Source organism: Pseudopipra pipra, chromosome 6 (assembly GCF_036250125.1).
Source record: "Pseudopipra pipra isolate bDixPip1 chromosome 6, bDixPip1.hap1, whole genome shotgun sequence".
In the NCBI taxonomy this organism is placed as follows: Eukaryota; Metazoa; Chordata; class Aves; order Passeriformes; family Pipridae; genus Pseudopipra; species Pseudopipra pipra.
Genome location: NC_087554.1, coordinates 27,885,951 through 27,911,051, shown reverse-complemented (window position 1 = coordinate 27,911,051; position 25,101 = coordinate 27,885,951). Strand labels below are relative to the sequence as shown.

General features: G+C 36.9%; 1 protein-coding gene across 1 annotated transcript in view; it reads right to left on the bottom strand.

The window, feature by feature from the left end:
* STARD9 (StAR related lipid transfer domain containing 9) overlaps positions 1–25,101 on the bottom strand; it is a 102,377-nt gene that overhangs the window by 67,296 nt on the left and 9,980 nt on the right. The window contains exons 2-3 of the mRNA XM_064658148.1: positions 21,261–21,330; positions 19,223–19,339 (exon numbers count right to left, since the gene is read on the bottom strand). Coding sequence (XP_064514218.1) covers positions 19,223–19,339; positions 21,261–21,330 — 187 coding nt within the window. The remainder of the gene's footprint in view (positions 1–19,222; positions 19,340–21,260; positions 21,331–25,101) is intronic.

The following is a 25,101-nucleotide window of genomic DNA, read 5'->3' as shown; positions in this document are numbered from 1 at the left end:
TTTGAGTGCTGCTCTATATACATGGGTGTCTGTTTGCTGGGTTGGATGTCAGAGGTGCAGATTTCTTTTCTGTGCTGTGCATCTTCACCAGCGGAACAATAACAGAGTGACTTACACTAGGGTCAGCAATACAGCATGTAGGAAAAATTTTCCTGAGTGAATTCTAGGCCAGATCACTCAATAATGGAACCACAGGGGAAACTAAAAACTTCAGCTTTTCTAAAAGTCTAGAAAAGGCTAATGTCACAGCTGGAAGAAGCAACACAATGCTCTCTACAGCCACACTGTTTTATTCCACCAGGGCCAGAAGATGTTTTAGACATCCTATTCCTCTGGCCCAGATATTATTTCATGCCAGAAAAATAATGTAATTTGTCACTTTAAATGTTGTGATACCATCATTGTCTGTGCCTGAATATTTACCAAAAAAAAAAAAAGGAGAGCAGTTTTACTGATAATGTCTTAAAACGAGCAAAATAAATACTGTGAGATTTGTTAGTTGGGTGATTTTGTTATACTGAATGATATCTCTCTTACAATGAAGAAAGTAAGGAATAAATAATGGATTATAACGAAGTTATAAATATCCTGCATTTTCTCCCACTGCTGCTAGCTCTTGGCTAGAATCCCAGGTCATTAGCGGATGTCTGTGATTCCATGTGAAAGGAAAGAAAAGCAACATTAAGTTACTAATTTTTTTCTCATTTAAGACAGTGGGGACAAATAACAATTCTCAGCTGTATCTTTGAAAATAAATGGCCATTAATTTTGTGAGAAGACAGAGGATGGAGACGGAAAAAAGATTGTTCCTTGACTTTATTACAAGGAGGTGGGACGAAAAAGCAGCGATCCAAATTTTTCAGTGTTTCAGTAAGGGCTAACAATTGTTTCTAATATTCAGACAACAGAACAATGACACTATCGAGATCAGATTTCTGCCTTTTTCCCCTTTAGCTGGAAATGGGTACTTTCTTCTCATGTATCTGCTAGCTCAAGTTGATATTTTTGCTATTAGATCACCAGCTCTTAAAATTACAACACCGCAAAACAATTATTAAGCCTATAAAATATACTTTTCTAGCAATAAGCTAATTTCTTCACCTTTATACAAGAGACCAAAAGAAAGTAAAAATGAAGCAAAACAGACGACAAGACATTGAAAATACTAACTTATATCAACAATTTTTTAAAAATACCAATATAAATTCTACAAGGCAGATTCTTTTTGTAAAACTATCAGCAACAACTGAATTTCAATGGTACTCAAAACTGATATGCTCCACTTCATACTTCTAAAAGTAAATTTCCTGTATTTGGCATTATTTAATCTGGGTGAATCTTGCAAGTGCTCATGGCACTCGCTAGTGCTTGGTCTCAAATATCAGTTTTTTACAACTACAACTATTTGTATACAGTTACAGTTTCAATAAAATGTCTTGAGTTTCAGAATAATTTAAGTTGGAAAAGATCTTTAAGACCATCGAGTCCAATAAGAAATGTAACACTGCCAGGTCCATGCTAAACCATGTCCCTAAGTGCCATGTCTATGCATCTTTTAAATACCTCTAGGGATAAATAAAATATAAATAATAAAATATAAACAATAAATAAAATGTCAATCTTCTTGAAAAATTGAAAACCTAGGAGTTCTGATTTTAAGAGTTCCACTGAAAACTGACACACAAAAAACCAGTCACTTCAGATTTTAAAAGACTTTAAAAGGCATAAAAATAAAGCAATGAAAGTTTTATTTTAAAAATGATTTTTCACTATCCAAGCTCAGAACTAAAAACCAAATAAAAAGAAACTACTACAAAATTTTCCACTTTATACTCAAATTTACTGTTAACAGTATAAGCAAAAAGGCTTCAGATTTCTTGCAATAATTTGTTTCCCTTTATGAGTCTTATCTGCCAAGGCTGGGATTAAAGAATCTATCTTTTGCATGAAGCTATCAGCAGCAGTTAAGCCAAGAAAGGAGTAGCTTACCATGTTCTCTTATTCTGGTGCACTGTTAGTCTCATCAAATTAATCCAGTAAAAAACAAATCCTTTTACTCAAGTTGTTACAGATGTATTAAAGAAAGAACCAAAATGTAACCTGATTCTATACTACAATATAGATATATATTTTGTTTATATGTTGGAATATTAAACAAGCTGTATCAGTATTTCTTGTTAATAAAACAAATCTGGTAATTTATTCCATACAACCAAACAATTATATTACTACACAAACCAGAAGCATTGCAACTTTATTACAAAAATTTCGTATTTTAAAGAAATTACGTCTCCATAGTTGGAGACATGAGAAGGTTTAAAGGACACTTACTAGAAGCAGTTGCTTCTACCTTTGCATTTCACAGGAATTAAAAAAAAAAAGTAGATTTATGTATTCCTGCTAGTTTCAGGCAACAGACTTTGGACTGTATCTGTTTTAATCATCAGAGGGATTATTTTTTCAGTTGCTTGCTTGCTTAGAATAGACATAAAAGTACGTGCTTTCTAATAGGAAAGTCTGGCCAGCTTTTAGAATATTTGCAGGGCTTCTTGCCAAAATCATAGGTCGGGAAACAGATACTCCACCAACCCTACCTGCGCACATGTAGGTTTCATCCCACACTTATTAAGTACCACCAGCTATCTTCATTAAGCACAGTTCCCAAGGGAGGAATCAGATACCACTATTCCCACAGGCACAGAGGCACACATAGAATCATGGCTGCTCATGACTTGGATGGGTGCACTGTTCATTGGGCAGAAAAATGGCTGAATGGCTGGGCCCAGAGAGCGGTGAGTGCAGTTACATCCAGGTAGTAGCTGGTCACAAGTGGTGTTTTCCAGTCCTGCTTAATATCTTCAGTGACCAGGACAAGGGGATTGGGTGCACTCTCAGTCAGTTTGCAGGTGACAATAAGCTGGGTGGGAGAGCTGATCTGCTAGAGGGCAGAAAGGCTCTGCAGAGGGATCTTGACAGACTGGATTGATGGACCAACGCCAGTTTTATGAGGTTCAACAAGGTGAAGCCTCTGGTCTTGCACCTGGGCCACAACAACCCCAGGCATGGCTATAGGCTGGGAGAAGAGTGGCTGGAAGGCTGCCTGGAGGGTACTTGTTGACAGCTGGCTGAACACAAGCCAGCGTGTGCCCTGGTGGGCAAGAAGGCCAATGGCATCCTGGTCTGTACCAGAAATAGTGCGGGCAGCAGGACTAGGGCAGTGATTTTCTCCCTGTATTCAGCACTTGTGAGGTCATACCTCAAATACTGTGTACAGTTTTGGGCCCCTCACTATAAGAAGACATTGAGGTGCTGGAACACGTCCAGAGAAGAGCAATGAAGCTGGTGAAGAGTCTGGAGTATTTGTCTTACAAGAGGCAACCTCAAGGAACTGAGGTTGTTTAGCCTCTTGAAAAGAGGGAGGACCTCATTGCTCTTTACAACAACTTGAAAGGAGGTTGTAGTGAAGAGGGTGTCAGTCTCTTCTCCCAGGTAACAAGTTACAAGGCCAGAGGAAATGGCCCCAAGATGTGCCAGGGGAGGTTTAGACTGGATATTAGGAAAAATTTGTTCACTGAAAAGGTAGTGAGGCATTGGAATAGGTTGCCCCGGGAAGTGATAGAGTTACCATTCCTGGAAGTGTCCAAACAATGCGTGGGTGTGGCAGCTGGGGACACGGTTTACCTGGGGACATGGTCATGCTAGGTTAATGGTTGGATGTGACGATCCTGGAGGTCTTATCCAACCTTAATGATCTATGATTCCACAGAATAGCTTGGGTGAAAGGGACCTTTAAAGGTCATTTAGTCCACTCACTCTCCAATAAGCAGGGAACAGTGATGTTTCCAGCGAGTAAAGCCCTTTACAGCAATGGGATTATTTTTACACCTGTCTCCTGAAACACCTACCTAACTAGTCTGGACTACAAGTGTAGCTGACTTCCACAAAAAGGATGTGAAGGAAAAATCTACACATATACAAATTCAGACATGGTTTCAATGTTTGTTGAGAAGATCAAAAATCAGCAGTCAAATCTCCAAGCAAGTTTCTTGACTGTGGTTCAACTCTTCAAAAATTCTTGCAATATTAAAGTTACATGGCATTTTTTAATTGTGAAAAAAAAATAATGCTGTCTATTGTACCTCCTAAAACTTAAAAAAAAAAAAAAAAGCTATACAAGACTATCAGGAAAAAAAAGTAGTTTCTAAATTTGTATGGTTTTAGCAGTTTCCAGGAGAATCCAAACAACAGGAGGTAATTTAAGGTCACTTAGGAGTTCACAGAGAGAGCTCTTGGCATCTTATTCTCAAAAATATATTAACAACAAAGTTTGCCAGGACTAGTGATTCAGTAAATTGTTAATTCTGCTCTTTTGCCAGCGGCCTCCGTTCATTTCCATCTTACAAGGACTGGGGGCTGCATATTAACAGCCAAAGGTGCAATGAACAGTCACAGCTCACCTAATTAGAAATGTTACATTACAAAAAGCAGCAGATACTATCAGTTTTTCTTCTATTTTGGCTCTCCTAGTGACAAAAATTACTTAGGCTGGACAGAACTACTTTTTACTGTCCTTGTCTTCCCCACTCACTTCATACCACACCAACCTCAAAACTAGGGAAGGCACACTATGAAGACAGTTCAGGGGTTCATACCATACTTTGCTTAACTATGTAGAAAGCAAAAAGCAAGATAGTTCACATCATCAGTATCTAAAAAGCAGTTGTAGAACATATAAGAACTCAACCAGCCCAATACTTCGATAAAGCAAAAGATAATACCATGTATTTTCAAAAATTAAAATGTGCAGATCTGCTAAAAATGGTAAAAACCCTCAGGCATCAGAACTAAAGAATCTACATGTCCCAATTAAGGTCACATATTTCCGAGTCATTACAAGCCCAGTAATAAACCACATTGTTGGTACTACCAAAAGGAACAAAGACCCTTTGGCAAGCTTTCAAAAAAAGGAAAATCTTCATAATATTATGGCAAGACATTGCCTGTGAAGAACATACTGGAGCTTCCCTCTCGGACATGATGTTTTCTGTGACAAATTAAAAAAAAAAAGCCTTTAGAATATCTAGAAAAACACATTTGCTTGTTTAAGAAAAACAACATTTTTTTCCATGGACTAATAAAATACATGCAGAGGTTGTGGTTTTTTTCCCTTTCAAAATGAGACAGAAGGAAGAAGTTTCATCAGCATTTAAAGTTTTTCCAAGCTGAAGATGCATCACATTTTATCCCTTTACAAATTAAGATTTTATGCCTATGGCACACTAAAAATGGGCAAGAAATGAGCAAGCAATGGGCAGAGAACTGGAGGTTCAAGAAAAGTGATTTAAAAAGGATTGAAATACAAGACATTAATGCATTTATGCCAGATTTAATTAACTAGCTACCCTTCTACAAAGTATTGGTACAATACTCTTTAAGATGAGGTATAAATTTTGTCACTTATAGTTTGCAACTCAAAGGTCAGTTCTGTTGCAAAAGAAATTTGTACTGTATTGAGCATATGTTAAATCAATACATTTTAAATACATGTCCCTTAGCTCATTAATACAAGTGTCGTATTACAATAAACTGATTCAGAAAAAGACAGGTTCACACAAAGCCTCAGGATGTACTGAAATATGACAGCCTAATAATTTATATTTGTAGTTTCATTATTTTCTCTTTTAGATTGGGAACAGTTTCATCACTCACCTAACTAGAAATCCAGAGAAAACTCTTTCTGTTTCAAGAGAGTATTGAATATAATGACCACATGGTGAAGTTGCTGGGTGATTTTCAGACAGCTGTGCCATTTAAGATGACCATCTATCTCCCAGGAAATTCAGCTCAGACTTCTCTCTTCAGCGTAATGACTTACAGCAGAAACATTGGGTGCTTCTTACATTCCAGATCTGAATAGTTTGCTCTCCTCAAATTAAAAAAAGGTCACAGCATCTGCAAATTCTTTGTTTTAGAAATGGCTGCCAGCTTTGATCAAAGCTGCACAAAGTGCAGGTCAAAGTGGCACAGTACTCTGTACAATTTAAAGCATTTCACTTTTAACACTTCTTTTAAAAAAGTGATTGAGAGACGAATAAAAATTAGAGCCTGACCTGAAAAGGATTTTTAAAAGCATCCTCTTTAAATTCTATGTGTATCATTGTGTCCTTTAGAGTCCCATTATCAAATAATTTTTCTCCCCAGGTTCTTTTCCTCATTTTTAGAAATTAACCTTCTGTTAAGCAGAGTCTGGCTGCAAGACAGTCTGCAGATTCTTTCCCACAGAAGAACATTACAATCTTCATGCTGCTAGATGTCTCGTGGACAGCACATATAAAAAAAAATAGTTCTGGGTTTTTGATACTTAGTATGAAGCATAGCTATTGAAACAAAGGTACTAAACTGTACGCAACAAACCGCAGACCCCAAAATTAACTCTCCATCCATAATCCCTCTACTGGTAACTCAGCTCTTCAGTCAGCTCCCATCACCAGCAATTTAAAAGTGCCCAGCTCATATGGCACAGACCAGCCTATGTTCAGCCTATCAAGCACCCTCAGCCTCCAAAGCAGAGTAGCCACATAAAAACTGCCAGTCAGGAATGGTCATGGTCCCTGCCAGTTCCTGGGCTGTGCCTTCAAACCATTATGAGAAATACCAGTTGTCCCAGGCCAAACAGCACCAAGAATACTCAAACAATTTAGCAATATGGATGACCAAGCTGCAGTGCTTAGGGAATATTCTCTGGCATTAAGTGGGGCTTGTACAGATACAGCTTCAGTTTGTTATGAGTTAAAAAACATCAACTCCAGGTTAATCAAATGAGAAGTAAATGATGACTTTCTGATCTATTTTGTTCCCTCTTTGAACTCAATGTGGCAGTGAAATTCAGCTGTAGAAAACCACTTAGATTCATAGCAAATGGAATATAAAAAGATTACATTCCATATACTGTAATAAGCAATAAATTTATGCAAATGACATGCAGTAGGATGGGAGACAATAAAAGCATTGTGCTGTACCAAGCAGAGTCAGACACACAGTAGTGATGTAAAGGAATACACAAAGAGCTGGAAGCAAGTTTCTACAATCCTCTGAAATCTTTGTGTTTTCAGACTCAATATATCTTTAAGGCATTGACAATTCTTTTGAGTTTCTGCTGATTTTAAGTTAAAAATATCAAAAGGTACTTGAGCTGAGGCTTTAAATTATTCTCCACACATAAAATTTAAGAAGCTTGCTAATTTTCTGAATGTAAACTGAAAATTCAGGTTCAATTTCTTGGTTTAGAGTTATAAGACATATTAAAAATAACTAAGAGATATAACAATGCTAGCTGTCAAAAAATTAATAAGGAACAAATAACAGCATCAAACTGTGGACTAAAATATTTCTCAATCATTACATTTGGCTTTAAAACATTAACTAGCTCCATCAAACTCTTTCACTTGATTGGAACTCAAAAATGATGGAATATAAGAAAAACTTGCTGCTTCAACAATAAATTCCTATCAACTCTCTCTAGATTTTTAACATGAATCCATCTTTTTTTCCTATTTCAAGACAGCTATGAGAAATGCTCTTCCTTCTAATAAAAATCAAAAGAAAAATCACAAAAAAAAAGACAAAAGCAAGTAAGTTTCACATCTTGCCTAGGTAATGAAAAGGTCGGTGAATTCAGACAGTCATACATTTCAAAGCAGAATTTATGTTCTGTTTGGAAACAGGGTACAACATAAGCAATAAAAAAATATACTGGTCACTCATGAACTACTCTGGCCTTTACTTTCAGTCATTAAGAAACAGAATACAGCTAAGAGTACCAAAATAAGACAGACTCAAAAAGAAAAGGGCCTTAGAGCACTGTCACTTATTAAAGCAGCATGATGACCTCATGCATGACGTGCGGGATGCAGGGTAGCCTTAGTTACCCACTTCTGTACAGGAAGGTCCTGGAGATTATGTGTGACACAGAGGCAGAATTCCAAAGCCCAAGTGAGGCAAGCCCAAGCATGTGTGTCACCATACCAACAGCTTAAGTAGCACCTTTCTATTCTGCTCATGGAATTTGTAGATGCACCACTCCTGTCCCAAAACAGATATGTGCTTTCAGGGACTCTGTGTAAGGAAGCTTTTAGATCATTCTTTCAAGGACTTAGGTTACATTTATTGGTCATGTGGTCAAATTATTATTGTGTTCATAGACTGTCCCAATAGGGTTTGCTTCAAAAGCCTGTGAATCATTCCTCAGAGATTTTTGACTTTTAAAATCCATCAGGAAATCTCATTTTTCCACAATGAGGATTACAATATGTATTACCTATGAAGCTCTCAATATTGTTGTTGTAGTCAAAAAAAGCTGATTTATTCCTAAGTCTACGAGCAGTTGCTCAAATCCACTTTTCTGCTATCATAGCAAAACACACTCAGCAAAACATAACACAAGATAAGACAGAGTTCTTCAGAGCAATTGGTTCTTTCATGAATGCTGCATTACTGAAGCCCAGTTTCAATATACAGTGATAGATGTTTTACTAAAAAACCAAGATATGGACAAAGCTTGCAAAACATTTATGAACTCAGAGAATTTAAGCTGCCAAAACAAAATGCATAAAGCAGTCTTGCATCAGTAATTTGGGGTCTTCTTTTTGGTCACATTCCAAATGGATCAAAATCCTAGAGATGTTGACAGTTCTTCTTCTAAACCACATATGAAGTACAGATATAAACTTCCCTGAAAGTATGTCTACTTTACATTGACTAAATAATCCTCTACAATTTTCTGTCTCCACTTCCGCAATGCTAGAGAAGAGTTTCCTTACCCACCTTTGTCTATGAAGCCATAATAAAATAAAAATTCATAAATATAAAAAAAATAGGTAGGTCAAATTAATTAATTTGGGTTTGGTTCCTCATGGTTCCTTAGATTAATTTTTCAGACCTGATGTTTTATATATAGGTCTGGCACATGGGATGAGGCACATACTCTTTAGAGACTCAACTCTTTTCTTCGTAAGAAAACCTGCCAACAATGCCATAAAAGCACATGGTATCGATGATACAATCCATGTACACACTCCTAAAGACATATGTGCATGCAGGAAAGGGATGGTTGAAAATTCAGAATGGAAAACACTTGTAATAACAGTGGAGCAGAAACTGAGACCTATCTTAAAATTAATAGATGTAATTTGAAAGCAGTCAAGCCTTACAGGCACACAAAAAAAATCCAGGAAAACATTTATTGCCATTCAGCATCTTAGGAATTTTACTTATCCAGCAAGGATTGATTTAAATGGTCCAGTCCAAAATTTTTTAATCAACTATTTCATGTGATGTAGTCTGGTAAGACATACTTCAAAATACATTTGCCAATCTAAGACACAGAACATCACCACTCCTGCTTCAGATGAGAATGTTCTGACATTTTAACACTGAAGATGTAAAGAGTGAGAACCTATCCATATTAGTGTGTACATCTGAGGGTAAGGAACCCTAAACTGACAAACTATTTTGCTTTTGATGTGCTGAGGCTACTGCAAACATTTCTAGACTGAATTAATTTTATTCACTTTCACTCCATCTTACACAGTTTAGAGGCACTGCCATCAGAAACCACTTAGCTAGAAAAGCCACAACTGAACAGAGATGTTAATTTTACTTTTCACATAAGAGCTCTCAAGGGTAGGCTTTTTTGTTGATTAAAACCAAAACTGAATTGGGAGTCAGCATGCAGGTGCTCAGATACAGCCAAAACAATGATTCATTCAGTTTGTGTTTAAGGCCACACACATCTCTCTGAGGCATACCATCTTAGTTAATGGAAAAATATAAAATGTAGCTACTATTGAAGATAAATAAATAAAGGAGGCACAAATTTACAAAAAAGGGAAGGGCCTTTTTTTGCTATAATGTAAAGGAACAATTGCTGGTCATAACAAACACTTTAATAAACAGTGATACAGGACACATTATTTAGGTTTTTCAGACTTTAGCTGCTTATGAAGGCAAGTTCCAATTTTATGCCTCCAACATGTCAGAAACATGGCACATTTTCAGAAATAACCAAAATGGCTGTGTTGAACTTGATCACAGCTGTTGCAACAAACATACCTCACTATTCAATGCTAGCACAGTCCTGCCCAACAAAATCTTTCATAAGCAAGCTGCCTGCTAAAACCATATAAAACCCCAATGTCAGAAAATAAAATCTACAAACCTGGCCCAGTCTCCTACCAGAAGTCTATCAGCATCCTTCTATTCAAAGGCTATAGAACTCAGAGACCTACACAATCTTAGAGACTTAGTTGAAGTTCAGACTAATTTTTCAGTCAATTCAGCTCCCAAAAGAGTAGCCTAACTGAAGTTATTCATACAGCATCCCTAAGATTGGAGAAAACTCACTCCAGGTTAAAAAATAATCTTGGATCAATCTGCTACTTTGGAAGTACCATGGATATGACCTTCCATTCTGTTACCAGCCATGCCATGGAAATACTTGCCAATGGACAAGGGAACGAATTTTTTGAGGACCAGGAATCAGAATGGGAACGATTTCAGGAATGGAAAGAGATGTACAGCGATTGAAAGGACTTTATGATACGGACTTTACAGTTTTTATGTGTTTATAAATATATACATTGTATGTTCCCCCAGGATTTGTATTTCCCAGGCACACCCACTTCCCTGCTTCCCTTTCTGATGGGCTGAAGAAACTGCAGAGAGGAGACCATTCGCCCTTTCCTTCCCTGGTTCCTCCCACGTTCCTCCCCCTTCGCCTGTGTCCCTACCCCAATTTGTTCCCCTGATTGTCTGGCTCATGCTCCACCCCATGTTCTAGCCCTTTCCCTTCCTGAACTCATAAAACCACCCCACACCTCAATAAAGCATTCCATTTGCACCTCTACCTTGACTCTGGACCCGTCTGTGCTGTGTCACGGCCCCATCCTCCCTCGGACTGTGGCACCCATTTGCAAAACAGAAAGAATACAGAATAGTCCTTAGATTAGATTAGATTAAAAGAAGGAAAAAATATCACTACTTTATGAGTATGGAGGAAAAACTGTGGTGTGATTACATAGAGGAATTTAAACTGTGAACATCCATCTGCAAGTAAGAAAGATCAACATCTGCATACAGCTTATGTATATAAAAGATTTTTTTTCTTAAATACATCTGTATCTTACATTTTGATCTCAGTTAATTTGAAAAGAAAAACAAATCATCCATCCAAATAAGCATATTCTGTCAGGATACTTCAGAAAGTTTGCAGGTCACCATAACAAGTTTTTGTTTTTAATTGTAAAATACACAAAAATCACAAGGTTTGTAGAAGTAGAACATTTGTAGAAGGTTCACTGCAACACGCACAATACTTGACAACCCAAAGAACTTGTTACCATTTTTTCTTTTAAGTTGCTGAATGCACTTACATATCCTTTCAATATTATTTAGTAAATTATACTGACTGCCTTTTGTAACGAATGTGCTCTGTGTATCTAGTAAGCAACAGTCAGTGCCTATTAGGGAAACAGAATCAGTGTGCATGAGTGCTAGCAGACTGAACAGCCAGAAAACATTTCGCTTCATTGTTTGTGAAACAGTTTATTGCTTTCCACCAGCTTGTTACCAATACTCAGATTAATCCTTTCTTGTGTACTCCTGTTTAGGCTTCGTATTTGAAAAGTATTTGCATTAGATTACAGTTGCCTATGAATGTCTCCAAATATACAATTATTTCTATTAATTAACTCAATGCCTCAGTTACTGAAAACTATTTTTGTCTCCCCAAATTAAAATGTTTTTAATATTATGCATAGTAAATTGAAAATCAACTTGATTTTTTTTTGTCTTCCAATAAAGCCTGCTTTGAAGTTTACAATTATTCACAATAATTCCCAGAGAAGGAATCTTGGACTAGTCAGAGAAAATGACCTTATTCGATCATGAACTGAACACAGCAGCTGCATTGCTGGCAGAAGATATATAGAATGCACTCATGGTGGTTTCCCTGCCTCCAACATAATCCATTATATACTGATCCAGTTATTGCACAAAAAGCCTTTTTCTTATAGCACGCTCTCCTTTTCACTTCTGTCTTACTCTGTATTGGAGAAAAAAAAAACTCTTGTGGATGGAATGCTTTCTGCTTTTCAAATATTTCGTGCGAAAATGCCATTTACGCCCACAGCCACTGCCGCCTTTCTCCCATCTTTTACCCCAAGACAAGGGGGGGGAGGAGAGAGAAAAAACAAAACTGAAGAATTTTTCAAGATATGTAAATTAGAGCTTTATTGTTTTATACATTTTTACAATTAGGTGCATATGCCAGACACCAGGTTTTGATTTTTGTCTTGATAATTCACAAGACTATTAAAAAGGTGAATCCCACAGGGAATGCACAGAGGCATGAAAATGTCACGAACTCAGAGAGAAAAGGTCTCTCAGGTAAAGTTCTTTAGAAGCATGACTATGTTTGCACTTTTTTAAAAAAGAGGAATGAGTACAGTGACTTAATTTGATGAAGGGTTGGAAAATGTGTTGCAATGTTTTCCTTCCAAACAATGCTGTTGTGTAACTTGTGTAAACTTTTTCACTGTTAACATGTAAAACAAATAAACAAAACCATTGAAAAACAAAACAAAAAAATCTATTGCTATATTGGAAATCTTGCATATTAAAACTAACATCTTTCTCTATTTGCTTTTCAGTTACACTCTGATAATCAGGTAAGAAAATCATCTGCCTGTCTGCCCTTTTCCTCAGCTACTTTTATTAGCTGGAAGCAGTATAAAACCCAACTATGCTAGGAAGTCAGATGTGATGGAAGGCACTTATGATACTTTTTAAACAAATAAGAAATGAAAAAAACTGTTTACAGGGCTCAGGTGTGTTCACTTGCATGAGCCATCAGTAAATCCCATTTCAGCCTTCAGAGCACAGAATAATTTTCCAAACGAGTATATTTATAAACAAAGACAGAAACAATTAGATAATGTGTTTGAAGAGAAAGGAGTTCCTTCTAGACACATATACAGAATGGACAGACAGGCAAAGAGAGCCTGTGTCACTTATTATATAAAGTTAAGATATAAACAACCCTTAATTGAGCACAGTCTTGCTTTTGAACAGGCTTGTAAAACCCTCAGTGGTCAAAATGCTTAATGGAAGTGCACCAAAAAAAAAAATCATTGTTATTCTTCTGCTTACATTAGTAAGCCAGTGCTGAAGAAGGCAAGTGGGGTTGGAAGGTAAGAAGGTCAAGAAATTAGGAGCATTTGCAATAAGACTTGCTTTCATACCCTTACTGGTTTCTCACTGTAAACCCATCCTGATTTATTAAGATAATAGTTTTCTCATGTGACACATCACAGTGCAACTTCCACATACAGGGAAATCCACATGAAATACTGAACTCAAAACTTTTTTTTCTTTGATAGGCAGATACTTCTCATCAAAAAGACAATGTAAGTGTTCAGAGAAAAAGGTTCAAGAGTATATCATCACTCAGCTGTTTACAACTACCTCTGTGCACTGTCATATTTCTTAGATTTACAAAGACAGTTATCTTTTTGTTTGGTCATGGCCTTTATGCTCAAGGGCCTTTATGAATGCATTGTAGGAGGGCCAATGAGGGTCACAGTATTACTGAAAATGGTCATATTCAGAGAGATGCTGAAGGAATATTCACATCTGCATAAACTTAATATACAATGTCAAAGGAAAATAAAATAGTTATCAAGCCCAGAAGTGTGACTTTCCTAGATCAAAATGAATACTATTTATTTAATTCTTTAGAAAGCCTGAGGTAAAAATTTTAAAGTCTAAATTGTGTTTCCTCTTATAAACATTATCATCTCCATTTAACTGATGCACTGGGGTACAAAAAGCTAAGCTTGAGATGTAGAAAAAATGTTTCAAGAAATACCAGTTGGAGATTTGGTTCCCATTGAAATCAGTGCAGGTTGGGAACTTCAACACTATTCTGGATTTCTCTATCTCTACCATTCAAAGCCTATTAGTCATGGAATGTATTGCTCTTATCAAAAGGAACAGATTGCTACACATCAGCTATCTATGGCAACTGCTGTGTGTAAATACCTGCTTGTACATCCTGTGGGTCAGTCTGCCCACCGCAGTTACTGTGCGTGCACAATAACCGGATGGGAAGGATGGCTGGAGGGAAGCTGAGGACTGAAGCTATAGCAACCAGCTACAAGAATACTTAATGCTTGCATTTGTTCCTGTAGCCCTAAGAATATTCTTGTGCAAAATACCCTTAATAATTTGTTTATCTGTGGTTGCATTAGATCAAGCTGAAACATTTTTTTGTCAGTTGGATTTAAATGAGCATTTGCATAAGTTCTGCAACTGTTTTAAACATTCTCTTTTGGTTGGTGGAGCTAAACCAGAGCCAGGGAAAGATCCATTAAGAGCTATTTTAGGTTTTACAAAGGAAACTCAAAAGATTGAAACAGACTGTTCTACACCAGACAAAAACTTATTTAAGTTTAACTTTACATGTTTTTTCCTGAGACAACTATAAATGTCTCATGACACCTACATATTAACTTCCACATTCAACCAGCAGAATAAATCAGCAAGACTGAATTTTCCTGTAAGAATAGAAATCACAACCCTAAATATGATTATAATAACATTATCACAAAGTGTTTTTACTGCAAATTGGAAATATGTCCTGAACCTCTAGTAAAGGATAGTTGCATAGTTATATAACGGTCAAAGAGTGTCAGGTTTCCAACATTGTCTTTGAAAAACAATCCAGAATTACACACAGCTTCCTGAAGACATCTGTGGAGAAAGGGGGCGGGGGAGAAGGAAGCAATAATTGCTTTTATATAAAATGCTCCCCTTTACTAAAGAAGGTTTTGTATCATATCAAATTCACCTCCCCCAAAAAAAACCTTGGATTTTTAGAATTCAGGGAGACATGAGGAAACTATTTCATTGTTTGCAAGTGGTAAATCCCAGGTGCAGACAACCAGAATTTTCCCTCTGTGAGGCTGAACTAATTCTGCAGCAACCTGGCACACAGAAAATCAACAGTTTGTCTCAAAAATGCAGGAAAAGGAACATCACCTGCAGTATTACACTTTCTTGTGGTTTGGGGGTGTTTTTTTTGAGGGGTGGGGGTTTTTTGGGGGGGTTTTGGTGTAGGTTTTTTTTTTCTTTTGTTTCTTTTGGTTGGTTGGTTTTGGTTTTCTCTTTTGAATTTGGCTTTTTGCAGGATGGGGGTTAGTTATTTTGGGCTTTTTAGGAGTGTAACTGTACCTTGACAGTGATGGTTTGGAAAACCATTCACTCTTTTATAACCATCAAAAATGCATGTAACAAATTGCAGAGTTAAGATCAAAAAACCATGTATGACCTTTTTCTCTTAAATGTCTATAATATTTTAGAATTTCCTTTTATTTCTAATTTCATACTTTGCCCATGTTCTGTTTCTGTCCTTAATTAATATTTATTTATTACCTGTTCTTTCTCTGGTCCTATACAATTTTTTGATACTCAGCTTCTTTCTCTTTGCCATGTAACTCTGGTGCCTGGCTCATATCTCCCTACTTTGAAGGATTTAGCAGATCTGTTCCCTTTCTTTCTTCCTGCAGTAGCTGGTAGGTCCAGCTGATTTAGCCATTTACTCTTCTCTTATGGTATTTCTTGATTTCTCTATTCTGTTTATGCATCAACAAATCCACTTAGGGAAAAAAGAATTGTCTAATTTTCTTTAAAAGGAAAAAGGTAGACTCTCCTTTGGAAAGAATTGCACACCTGCGAAAGCAGATGAAAACCTCAGCTCAGTATCAACACAAAGTATTCAAGTGCCCAGTGAGAAAACAAAAGCAACAGGCCCAAGGATCTCAAACTGGCCATCTAAAAAACAGAGGTCACATTGTAAAATTTGGCTTATTTGGAAAATGAACACGATGCTTGCACAGCTGACCTATTTCAAAAATCTTATATTTTCTAAAGAATTTATGCAACTTCTAAAGGAAAACTAAGAATTCAGTTCACTTATACTTGACTTCTAAATAAAGGTTATAATCACTGGATGATCATTAAAAACACTGTATATCTTCATATTTCACTGCAGTTAGGCAAGAAATAAAGAAAATGAAACTCTGGCTCATATCTAATTCCTCAAATATTTCAAATGAGAGAATAATCATAAATAACAGTAGACTACCCACTTATACCTGAAGCCATCTTCCAAAACCAACCACTATCCAGCAGGTTATATCTGCTAAGAAGCCTGTTTCCCACACATCAACAGTGATGTATTCTTCTGTCAGTAGTCAAAGCTTTGTTTTTAATTTAGCAAACTTTCTTCTGTTCAGAGACACAAGGCTGCTTACATTATTTCTGTAATGCCAATCAAGAAAGCTTGTGTATATCATGATACAAGAATTACTTTTTAAATTCAGTCCCCTAAAATATGTAGACAATAACACTTAAAAATAATTCATATTTCTGATCGTTTGCCCCAGCTTTTTGAAGGGGAAAAGCCCTTCTGGTTTCAGTGCTATTAAAAAAATAAAAGTAAAGGCATATTATCTGTCACATGGACATTGCAGATTTTACTGAATTGGTTCAATTCCTCTTCAGTTTACTGTATTGCAAGATTTGCTCTCCCCAAATTAAAGTGAAAAAATACCTTCTGCACTTTTTTTTAAATTAAAAATACTAATGTGAATGTATTAGGAAAACACAAAAGGTGGGCTAAATGTATTCTCATTTTGGAAAATACATGGAAAGTACAGGTGGCAGAGAGAGCACTGTCTTCATAAACAGAACAATAAATCCAAACATTTGAAAGTACTTACACATGTGTGACCCAAGTCCATTACAAGTACCTTTGAAGTATATGATTAAAATATATAGGGAATAAAACGTACTGTGTGTAGTCATCTCTGAAATACAGGAGACAGGAACCTGAAGCATACAATGTTAACATCTGGAAGGAACTATAAGAAGTATTCAGAGAAGTAGATTTGTATCTTTAAAATCCTAATTTTACTTAAACACTACCATTTCCAGCCCCACTATTGTTACATTGTCACAGAATCCTTAACAACTGAAGAAACTGTTAGGACTTCATTTTTATACAACCATCTAGAGGACAAAAAGAGACAGTTTACTGAAAGACAGCATTCTACAAAAGTGAACCTAAGGACAGATACTTTTATCTACTTTTCATCCTCAACCAATATACCAATCATATGATAGCAGTTGGCAGGACATCTTCAAGGGAAAAGTGATCCAAGGTCAGCTCATGAAAGAAAGCTTTTACTGGATGACAGTGGTACTGAACCTCCTTTGGCTATTGATAACATCGTTGTTGAAGTTTTTAGGGAAGCTTAGAAACTTCAAGCTCATCGCTGAATTAATGATTCAAAACATGGAATTAGCACAGTAAACTTTGTTCATACAGTGTAAGAGGGCAGAGAAATGCACAAAAGTGTGGTAAGACTGCAGTATCCCAGCAGCCTCTTCTCAAGAGCGTATAAAGTATGTTTTACTGGTTCTTCAATCACAAAGACTGTAGAAGACTGCAAAAAGCCCAAGATATTAGCTCATGACTCCAGGCCTTTCAAAGCACCAGTTCATCTTTTAACTTCTCTTAACTCATGAAAAATGTCTGTCTAAGCTCCAACAGTTACATGGAGCAGCCCTGGCTGTCCTTTCAGTTGGCACCAGGCATAAGTAAGGAAACTACTTCCCACTTCTTAATTTTCTATGGCCCAGGAGTTCATATTTCCCCTCAGTGTCTTTATTGGATAAAAATAGATTGCATGATAAAACGAGGCTCTCCACAGCGTCTGAAATATCTACTCAATCCCAGCAATGAAGCTGCAGTGTTTATATTGCACTTTACGTTCTTTTTCAGTCACAGTTGTGTTTAACAACAACAAGAACAAAAATTTATGGTTTGTAGCCAATATTTATACTTTCCATTTGGCAGTTCTGATAAATTTTCATACTGAGTAAAGATAAAACTGACTTGGCAGACTGTATTTATCAGTGTTTCATACTAAACTGTTTCAGCTAGAAAGCCAACTATATATTCAATATTTTTAAGAAGCTTCTAAGCGTATTATGAGAGAAACTCACAAAGAACACAAAATCAAAATAAACAAGTAAGACAATATAAGGGGGTTGGGGGGGAGCACCAGCAGTTCAAAATTTAAAGATTTGTTATTTGTAATCCCTAAAATGGAAGTTTATCTAGTGCTGAGTACTTTAGAAAGACAGTTTTCTTTTCTAAACGCTAAATACACTTCCCAAGTTCCCAAAATATCTTCCACACTACTGTACTGAAAAGGAAATGAAGCACAGTCAAGAATTTAATCTATAGTTCTGGTAATTGCCAAATTTGATATTTTTTTCCACATACTGACTCCCAGAAGTAAAACAATCCTGTGCTCATCACTACCAGAAACATAAATTTTACAGAACTAACTCAGTCTTAAATGATCATTTCTGCAAAAAGCAACACAGTTATACAGGTCAAAATTTCAGGAACAGTTGTACTGACAACTGATGAAAAAAATTTACAACAATTCTGAAGACAAAACAGCACTAAAACCTGATTTTAATGCTGAAATATGTGATCAAATGCATGCATAATGAAAGATTTGGATAGCTTTGCTGTATAGTGTATTTATTTATAGATTTAATAATTCCTTGTTTATTAACAAAGAGTTGTAATCTCATTCTATTTTAATACGAAATCCTTCAATCTTCTTTTCAACCAAACACTGGATCTTCTCGCTAGGATAAATCTCCACTAACTATAAAATTTCTGATGCTTTGTCAAGGAAAAGAGCTCTGAACAATATACTATAAGTAAAATTTACAACCATTAAAGATGTGATTACTTCACTGTTGATCCTCTCAAAACAATCACCTCAACACTCTTGCTTTCCTTCAGAGCTTTTTCCCCCAGGTCCTGATTCCCATCCCTGAAAAAAATTCTCATTTCTAGGCTAGAGTCCTCAGATCATCACCATTAATGATCACTACCAAATTTAACATATCTAATGAAAGTGTGTATAGTTGACAAACAAGGGTATTGCATTCCTACTGCACCTACTTAAGGAGTAGAACATGAAATTTCATGTATCCTACACCTCAATCTCTTCTTGTAGATGTGATTATAAAGGACAAAGTGGGATGGGAACTCAGTGTGAGAAACAGCATCACTCACCATTTCCTGAGATGCATACTTTGGATCTTCAGGATCAACTGACCAGTAGCAGTAATCAAAGCTGAAGGCCACAGTTTTTTCTCTGGAGTCCCAACTGCTATCAAGCCTACTGTCAACCTGACAACAAAAGGAAAAAGACAGAAAGACCAATTCACCCTGAACATGCTGATCAAAAAGTAAGCATATTTCAAATTAACAGGAAGCTAATCTAGGATCTATATTGTGGAAAAGGAATGGCAAATAGTTTAACATCTTCATTCAACTTTCTTTGATGCTTAGAGTGAGCAGAGACATCCATGACAGACCTGCTGAAGCATTTTTACTGCAGCTAAGGTTCTCCAAGATGTATACAATAAACATAATTTAGCTAGTCCTCAAATTCTACGTATTGCCAAGAGAGCTTTAACCCTTTGGGTATTTCTTTGTCATTCTCCTGTTTCAATGAGAACTGCATCGTAGAAATGAGGCACCAGCTGAGAAGACAAAAACAATTTTCTCACTGCATAGTTGGAAATGCAGGTGCCTTCCCCCATTTCCCCTTTGCTTTGTCATGGTAGCAAGCTTTTTTTTTGCCACTGGGACTGCACAGTCCAAACCTAACCTTTATGGGTTAGTAACAGTGACAGTGAAGCCTTTCTAGCACAACAGTCAGAAATTATGTCTGAAATTAAGGGAATCATGTAAGTCTTTCTGTATAATCTTGGCCAAGTGATCTGTAATAAAACGGATAAGCTTACGAAAAAGGAACTATACATTGTTGATCTACCCACCAATGAGTCAAAACATTACACGAAATTAACACCATTCACATCTAACATATAAATGTTACTGCTGCTAAGGTTTTCCCTGTATGCCAGGGCAAGCCACAGCTCCTCTTTAAACAAATAAACCACAGAAAGCTCTAGGTCTAACAAGGCCTATCTGGAGTCAGTCAGGCAGCTGCAGGACCAGGGCCACAACCTGCCAGGGTGGGCTCACCCAGGGGGACAGGCAGCCTCCCAGGCCCCAGACCTCACAGCCCTGTGGTGGAGACCAAAGCCTTCCCCGACTAAGCACCAGAAGAGACAGCATCACTCCCAGAGGATATGTGTCTCTTTGAGAGCTCTATGACATGTAAAAGGAACTGGGGGAAAATATTTCAGAAAGTAGTGAGTCTTAGGCTCTGCAAATACAGCCTTTGAAAAGAGAAGATACAGAAAATAAACAACACTTTACATCCACAAAATCTCTCATACCCCTAATATTTTTCCCCTCATTTCTTTAATAACAAACACTTGTAATCAATACAACAATAATTATAATGGAAAAAGGTAAATAGTTCAAATCTTTTCATTCAATTTCTGCCAAGGTTTCTCTTTTAAACCTAGTGTATTATTTCTCTGGAATCAGCAATCTGGAATAAGTGGGTTGCTTGCAGATATAAAGAAAAAAGGAGACGACATACAAAAGTCATCCATCTTCTGGGATCCCCATAGTAATCTCACAGTTCATTTATTTGAGTTTCAAGCAGAAATGTTTTTGACAGCACAGAATTGCTTTGCTCCTGTTCTATTAATTTACTGAAGGACTGTGGCAGTTTTAAGTAGTTCAAGAGTCTAAAGCAGAAGCCTAGTTCCCAAGCACGCTGGCTCCAGAACTCTCATAAATGATGATGGCTGCATTCAGTTTATTCTTACAGCTCTTGGTCTTTTACCAAGGCCTGAAGTGTAGCTGAGGACATTTTGCTTCATTTCATGCAAATCATTTGCACTCTGAGTGCAAATATGAGAGGAGGAGAGACATAGGGAAAGAAATTTTCCAGATGTTAGTCAGATAAGCACAAAATCATAAACAATTTACTAACAGCTTTGAATGATGTACATCAACCTCAAAACCAAAACAATCCTCCCACATACTTCTGCTGCAATTCTTCTAGAGCTCTGCCAGCTTAAAATTCTCCCTTAATATTTCTATTAGAATCATCCAGTAGCTGAGCAAACATAGAAAAGCATCAGGATATCAGGATCCTTATATGAGAAAGCAAAGACAAGCAGCATACCTTTACATTTCTGACTTTTGCCACCTTGTCATCAATTTCTACAATAACTCTTCCTCCTTCTGCAGTCTCTCTGGAAACAGAACACATTAAAAAAAAACATTTAAAATATGAAGGAACAGAAAGGTGCATGCCAGTTTTCTAAACTCCAGGAATAACATTCACAAGGAAGTAGAGAGGAGCACTGGTAGACTGGCTGTGCTTTGTGGAGTATGGATCCACATCATACACTTGTGAGCCACAAGAATTGTCAGGTCACACTGATTTTTACCACTTAATCCAGAGTGTTTGTTGTAGTCCAGAAAAAGTACTCCTTAGAAAAAAAAAACAAACAACAAACCCAAAAGACTATCTTGAAATATAAATGGACAGGATTGTTCCTCAAGTGCAAAGGACCATGCACTCATAAATACTAAAATTCCCACTGAAAGCAGCTATGACTGGCTACTACAGACAATTTCCACATCCAAAATGAGTCATATTAGAAAAAAAATGAGAAAAGGACATGGCCAAAGGGAAAAAACACAAAAAACAACTCCCTCCCCAGAAAACCCCAAAACAAAACCAAACAAAAAAACCCAAGCAAGCAAGCAAACAAGCAACCAACCAAACCAACAGCAAACGCCATCTTATTTCTGGGCTGAAAGCATAATAGCTATTTGAGGACATTCTTAATCTCTCTCAATAATTATCATGGATTTTTTTATACATAGTAGGATAGAAATGAGGAAGAAGAGGTCAGTGCCCTATTTCTCTGACTTCAGTACTGAGAAGCTAAGAACAAGAGAAAGATCCTTTATATTTCTTCTGTATTTTGCTGCGTGCTTGGATACTGACAAATCTTGTAAGCTGCAGCTTTCTGGTAAAGTTTTTTTTGGATGAAGCTTAATGGCTTTCTAAAGCTGTAAGAAATTGACTTAGAAATAAAAATGATTTTGTTCTTAATGCAGTTTAGCCACATTATGTTTAAAATTAAGCTGAAGGTGCACTGTCATCTGGACCAACAGGTGTTCCTTTCCTTTTACTTTGCACCCAGGGGGGCCACGTGGTGCTCAGGACAGGGGCTAACAAACACTGTTCTGTTCTTGTCCCAGGGTGCTGGGTTATACATCTATCTTTGGGGGTTAAAACCACTTTTCTCTGTATCATTGTACAGAGCAACTGTTGCTCTGTATCTTCTTAGTAAATTATAAGTCTGACTTGTAATATCTTGAATTGGGTTCATTTCTCCTGCCAGTTTACTTTTAAACCAGCACAGATGTATATACATCCCCCTGATAATCAGCTGGATCAGTATCATCAGGTCAGTTAGAAACTAGATAAGCTAAAACAAGACTTAAAAAATTCAAACTCAGTTGACATCCACTCATTCATGGCCCTAGATCTTCCTGTTAACAAATTTCCTTCCATGTGTGCAGAAACATTTAGTCCCTCACTGATTAAAATCTGCTTTCACTGAAAGCTTTAACTTTCAGGTGGCACAAAGCACAATATGCCCTGACTGGAGTCCCTCCTCTCCAGTTCTCAGTTTTTTACCCCATGCTTTCTGTACCAAAACAACATTCAAAACAATGCCTTAGGACACTTAAGATTTCCATAAAGAAAATCACTGTAGCGTTTGAGCTTTTCAAGCATAAAGAAGTTTTAAATACATTTCTGAGCATAGGCTGATCCCATTTTGCAGACAGAAATAATGCTTCGCCTTGAATTCTCTGTACTTCACATTACTGATTTTGAGGTACCTGCCTTGAGACAGGCTGAACTTGGTACTTCCTGTAACACATACGTGGCACTTGACATAGAAAATACAAGGACAGCTCCCAGAGATTTTAGTTAAGCTGAGAGTGTTCAGCTGTTCAACATATCCATCATCATTGCCCCAAGTCAGACCAGAAGAGAAAGAGAAACACATTACGTACAGCTAGATACCAAATGTTGCATTACATATAACTGAGTACTGAACAGAGACCTCATAAGGCTCCCTAAAGAACAAATGAACAAGGACAAGTGCCTACCTACTGTATCTAAGGTAGAAATGTGCAAATGATGCATTTAACAGGTACATGTGTAACTTTGTAGGTATTTTGACCAGCAAATGCTTTCCATCATAATTTAGTTTAGGGACTTTCATATCCATGTACAAACCTCTGCCAGGTGAGCTAATGGAAAAAACTGACAGTTGCTCTGTACAGCAGGCCTGATTTAAGAGGAAATGGGACAGTTTGTCACAATAATCTGAGAACAGCAAAAGACAGAAAAAAACAGAGAGAGCCTTCAGTTACACATAGTCTTTCCTTCACCACCCTAGTATGATCTCAGCCCTATCTTGCTTCCCAATCCCATGAGCATCCTTAATTTTCAGTCCTACTGTTAATCCTCCAGTCTCATCATCTCACATAGTTCACTGAGTTCATATCCTTCTCCTATGCACACACATCATCTCTTATGGGTAATTGCTGTTCTCTCTGACATCTTGTCCATGGGCCCACATTCACTTCTAGTGTCTTCAACTGCTCTGCAGGTTTTGTGTCCCCTCTTCTAGTGCATTATAGCTGATTGTAAGCTGATCTCTCTGCTCCAAAGGTACCAAATCCTACTCTTTTGTCAGTGTCTAACCCAAATTTACTTGTACACTTCATAATTGAATCAGTGTTTCTTCTAGGACAGCAGCTGAGGTCAGTAAACAGATTGAGAATAAATCAGACAGAAGACCTTGTTTCACAGGTCCTATTCCTGGGCTTCAATTGTTATTTGGGACACTGAGCTCAATTTATTAAAGCAGTGCTCAATGAGGTTTTTTCCTTAAGGGGATGATGCAAGCACAATTGGTCAATACTAGAGAGTACAACCTCAGAGAAAGCAGATCCCTTAAACCTTTTATCTGATATGTTATTATAAGTCTTCACTGAGCATGTTAAATAGTTTTAGTTATTTAGAACTTGGGCAAAAATGTGAAGATTCAGATGGGTAATTAAAAAAATACACATCAGATTTCAAATTTTAAATCAATTGGGAAATTCAAATATAAGGTCACCGTAAGTTGCTCTTACATATTTTAAAACATAATTTCCCTGTAACCATATCTCCTGCAGCAGCTGAACTGTTCTGGGTGAAGCTTAAAAATAATTTTAAGAAAATCTAGCCTGAGGCAGGCATTTATGAATAGAGCATTTGTGCTCAAATGTCTGAAATCTGGAAAAGCTTTTAATAGTTTTAAATGCCAGGGTATTCTAATTGCAGATATAAAGCAACTTCAACAACAAGCAGCATTCTCAACCCCAGCTATAATAATTACATGAAACTCACTGCCTTCAGTCCACAGGTATTATACATAACCCTACAAACAAATGACATTACACTGTGGGTTCTCACTAACTGACGTTCTCCCAGGCCACAGTCACTACCGAACATTACAGATAAAGAAGAAATTCCAAACATAAAATCTTTGAGATACAAAAATTTTCTGAATATAAAAATTTTTATACTCATACATATATACTCATACTAAAATAAACAGAATCCCAGTAAGACACAAACAACACAAGATAAAATTGCCACACCACCTTTTACCACAGGGTTCGAGGACTCCACACTATGCAGCCATAAAATTCTGTGCAGCAATCAAGCACCTTTGTTTGAGTCTCATGAAACAAAAAAAGCCACTAGCAAACAAGGATAGAAATACTATCTCCCGTTGCTCTAGGTGCAGATTCACAGCACCCAGACTTTTATCTTAACTGCAGACTGTTGCTACAAGAGGCAATTACTCTTTACTGCTCCAACCTCCCACATGTTCCTACTTTCTAGCAATCACACACTCATGCAGTGACTCAGATCAGCTGTG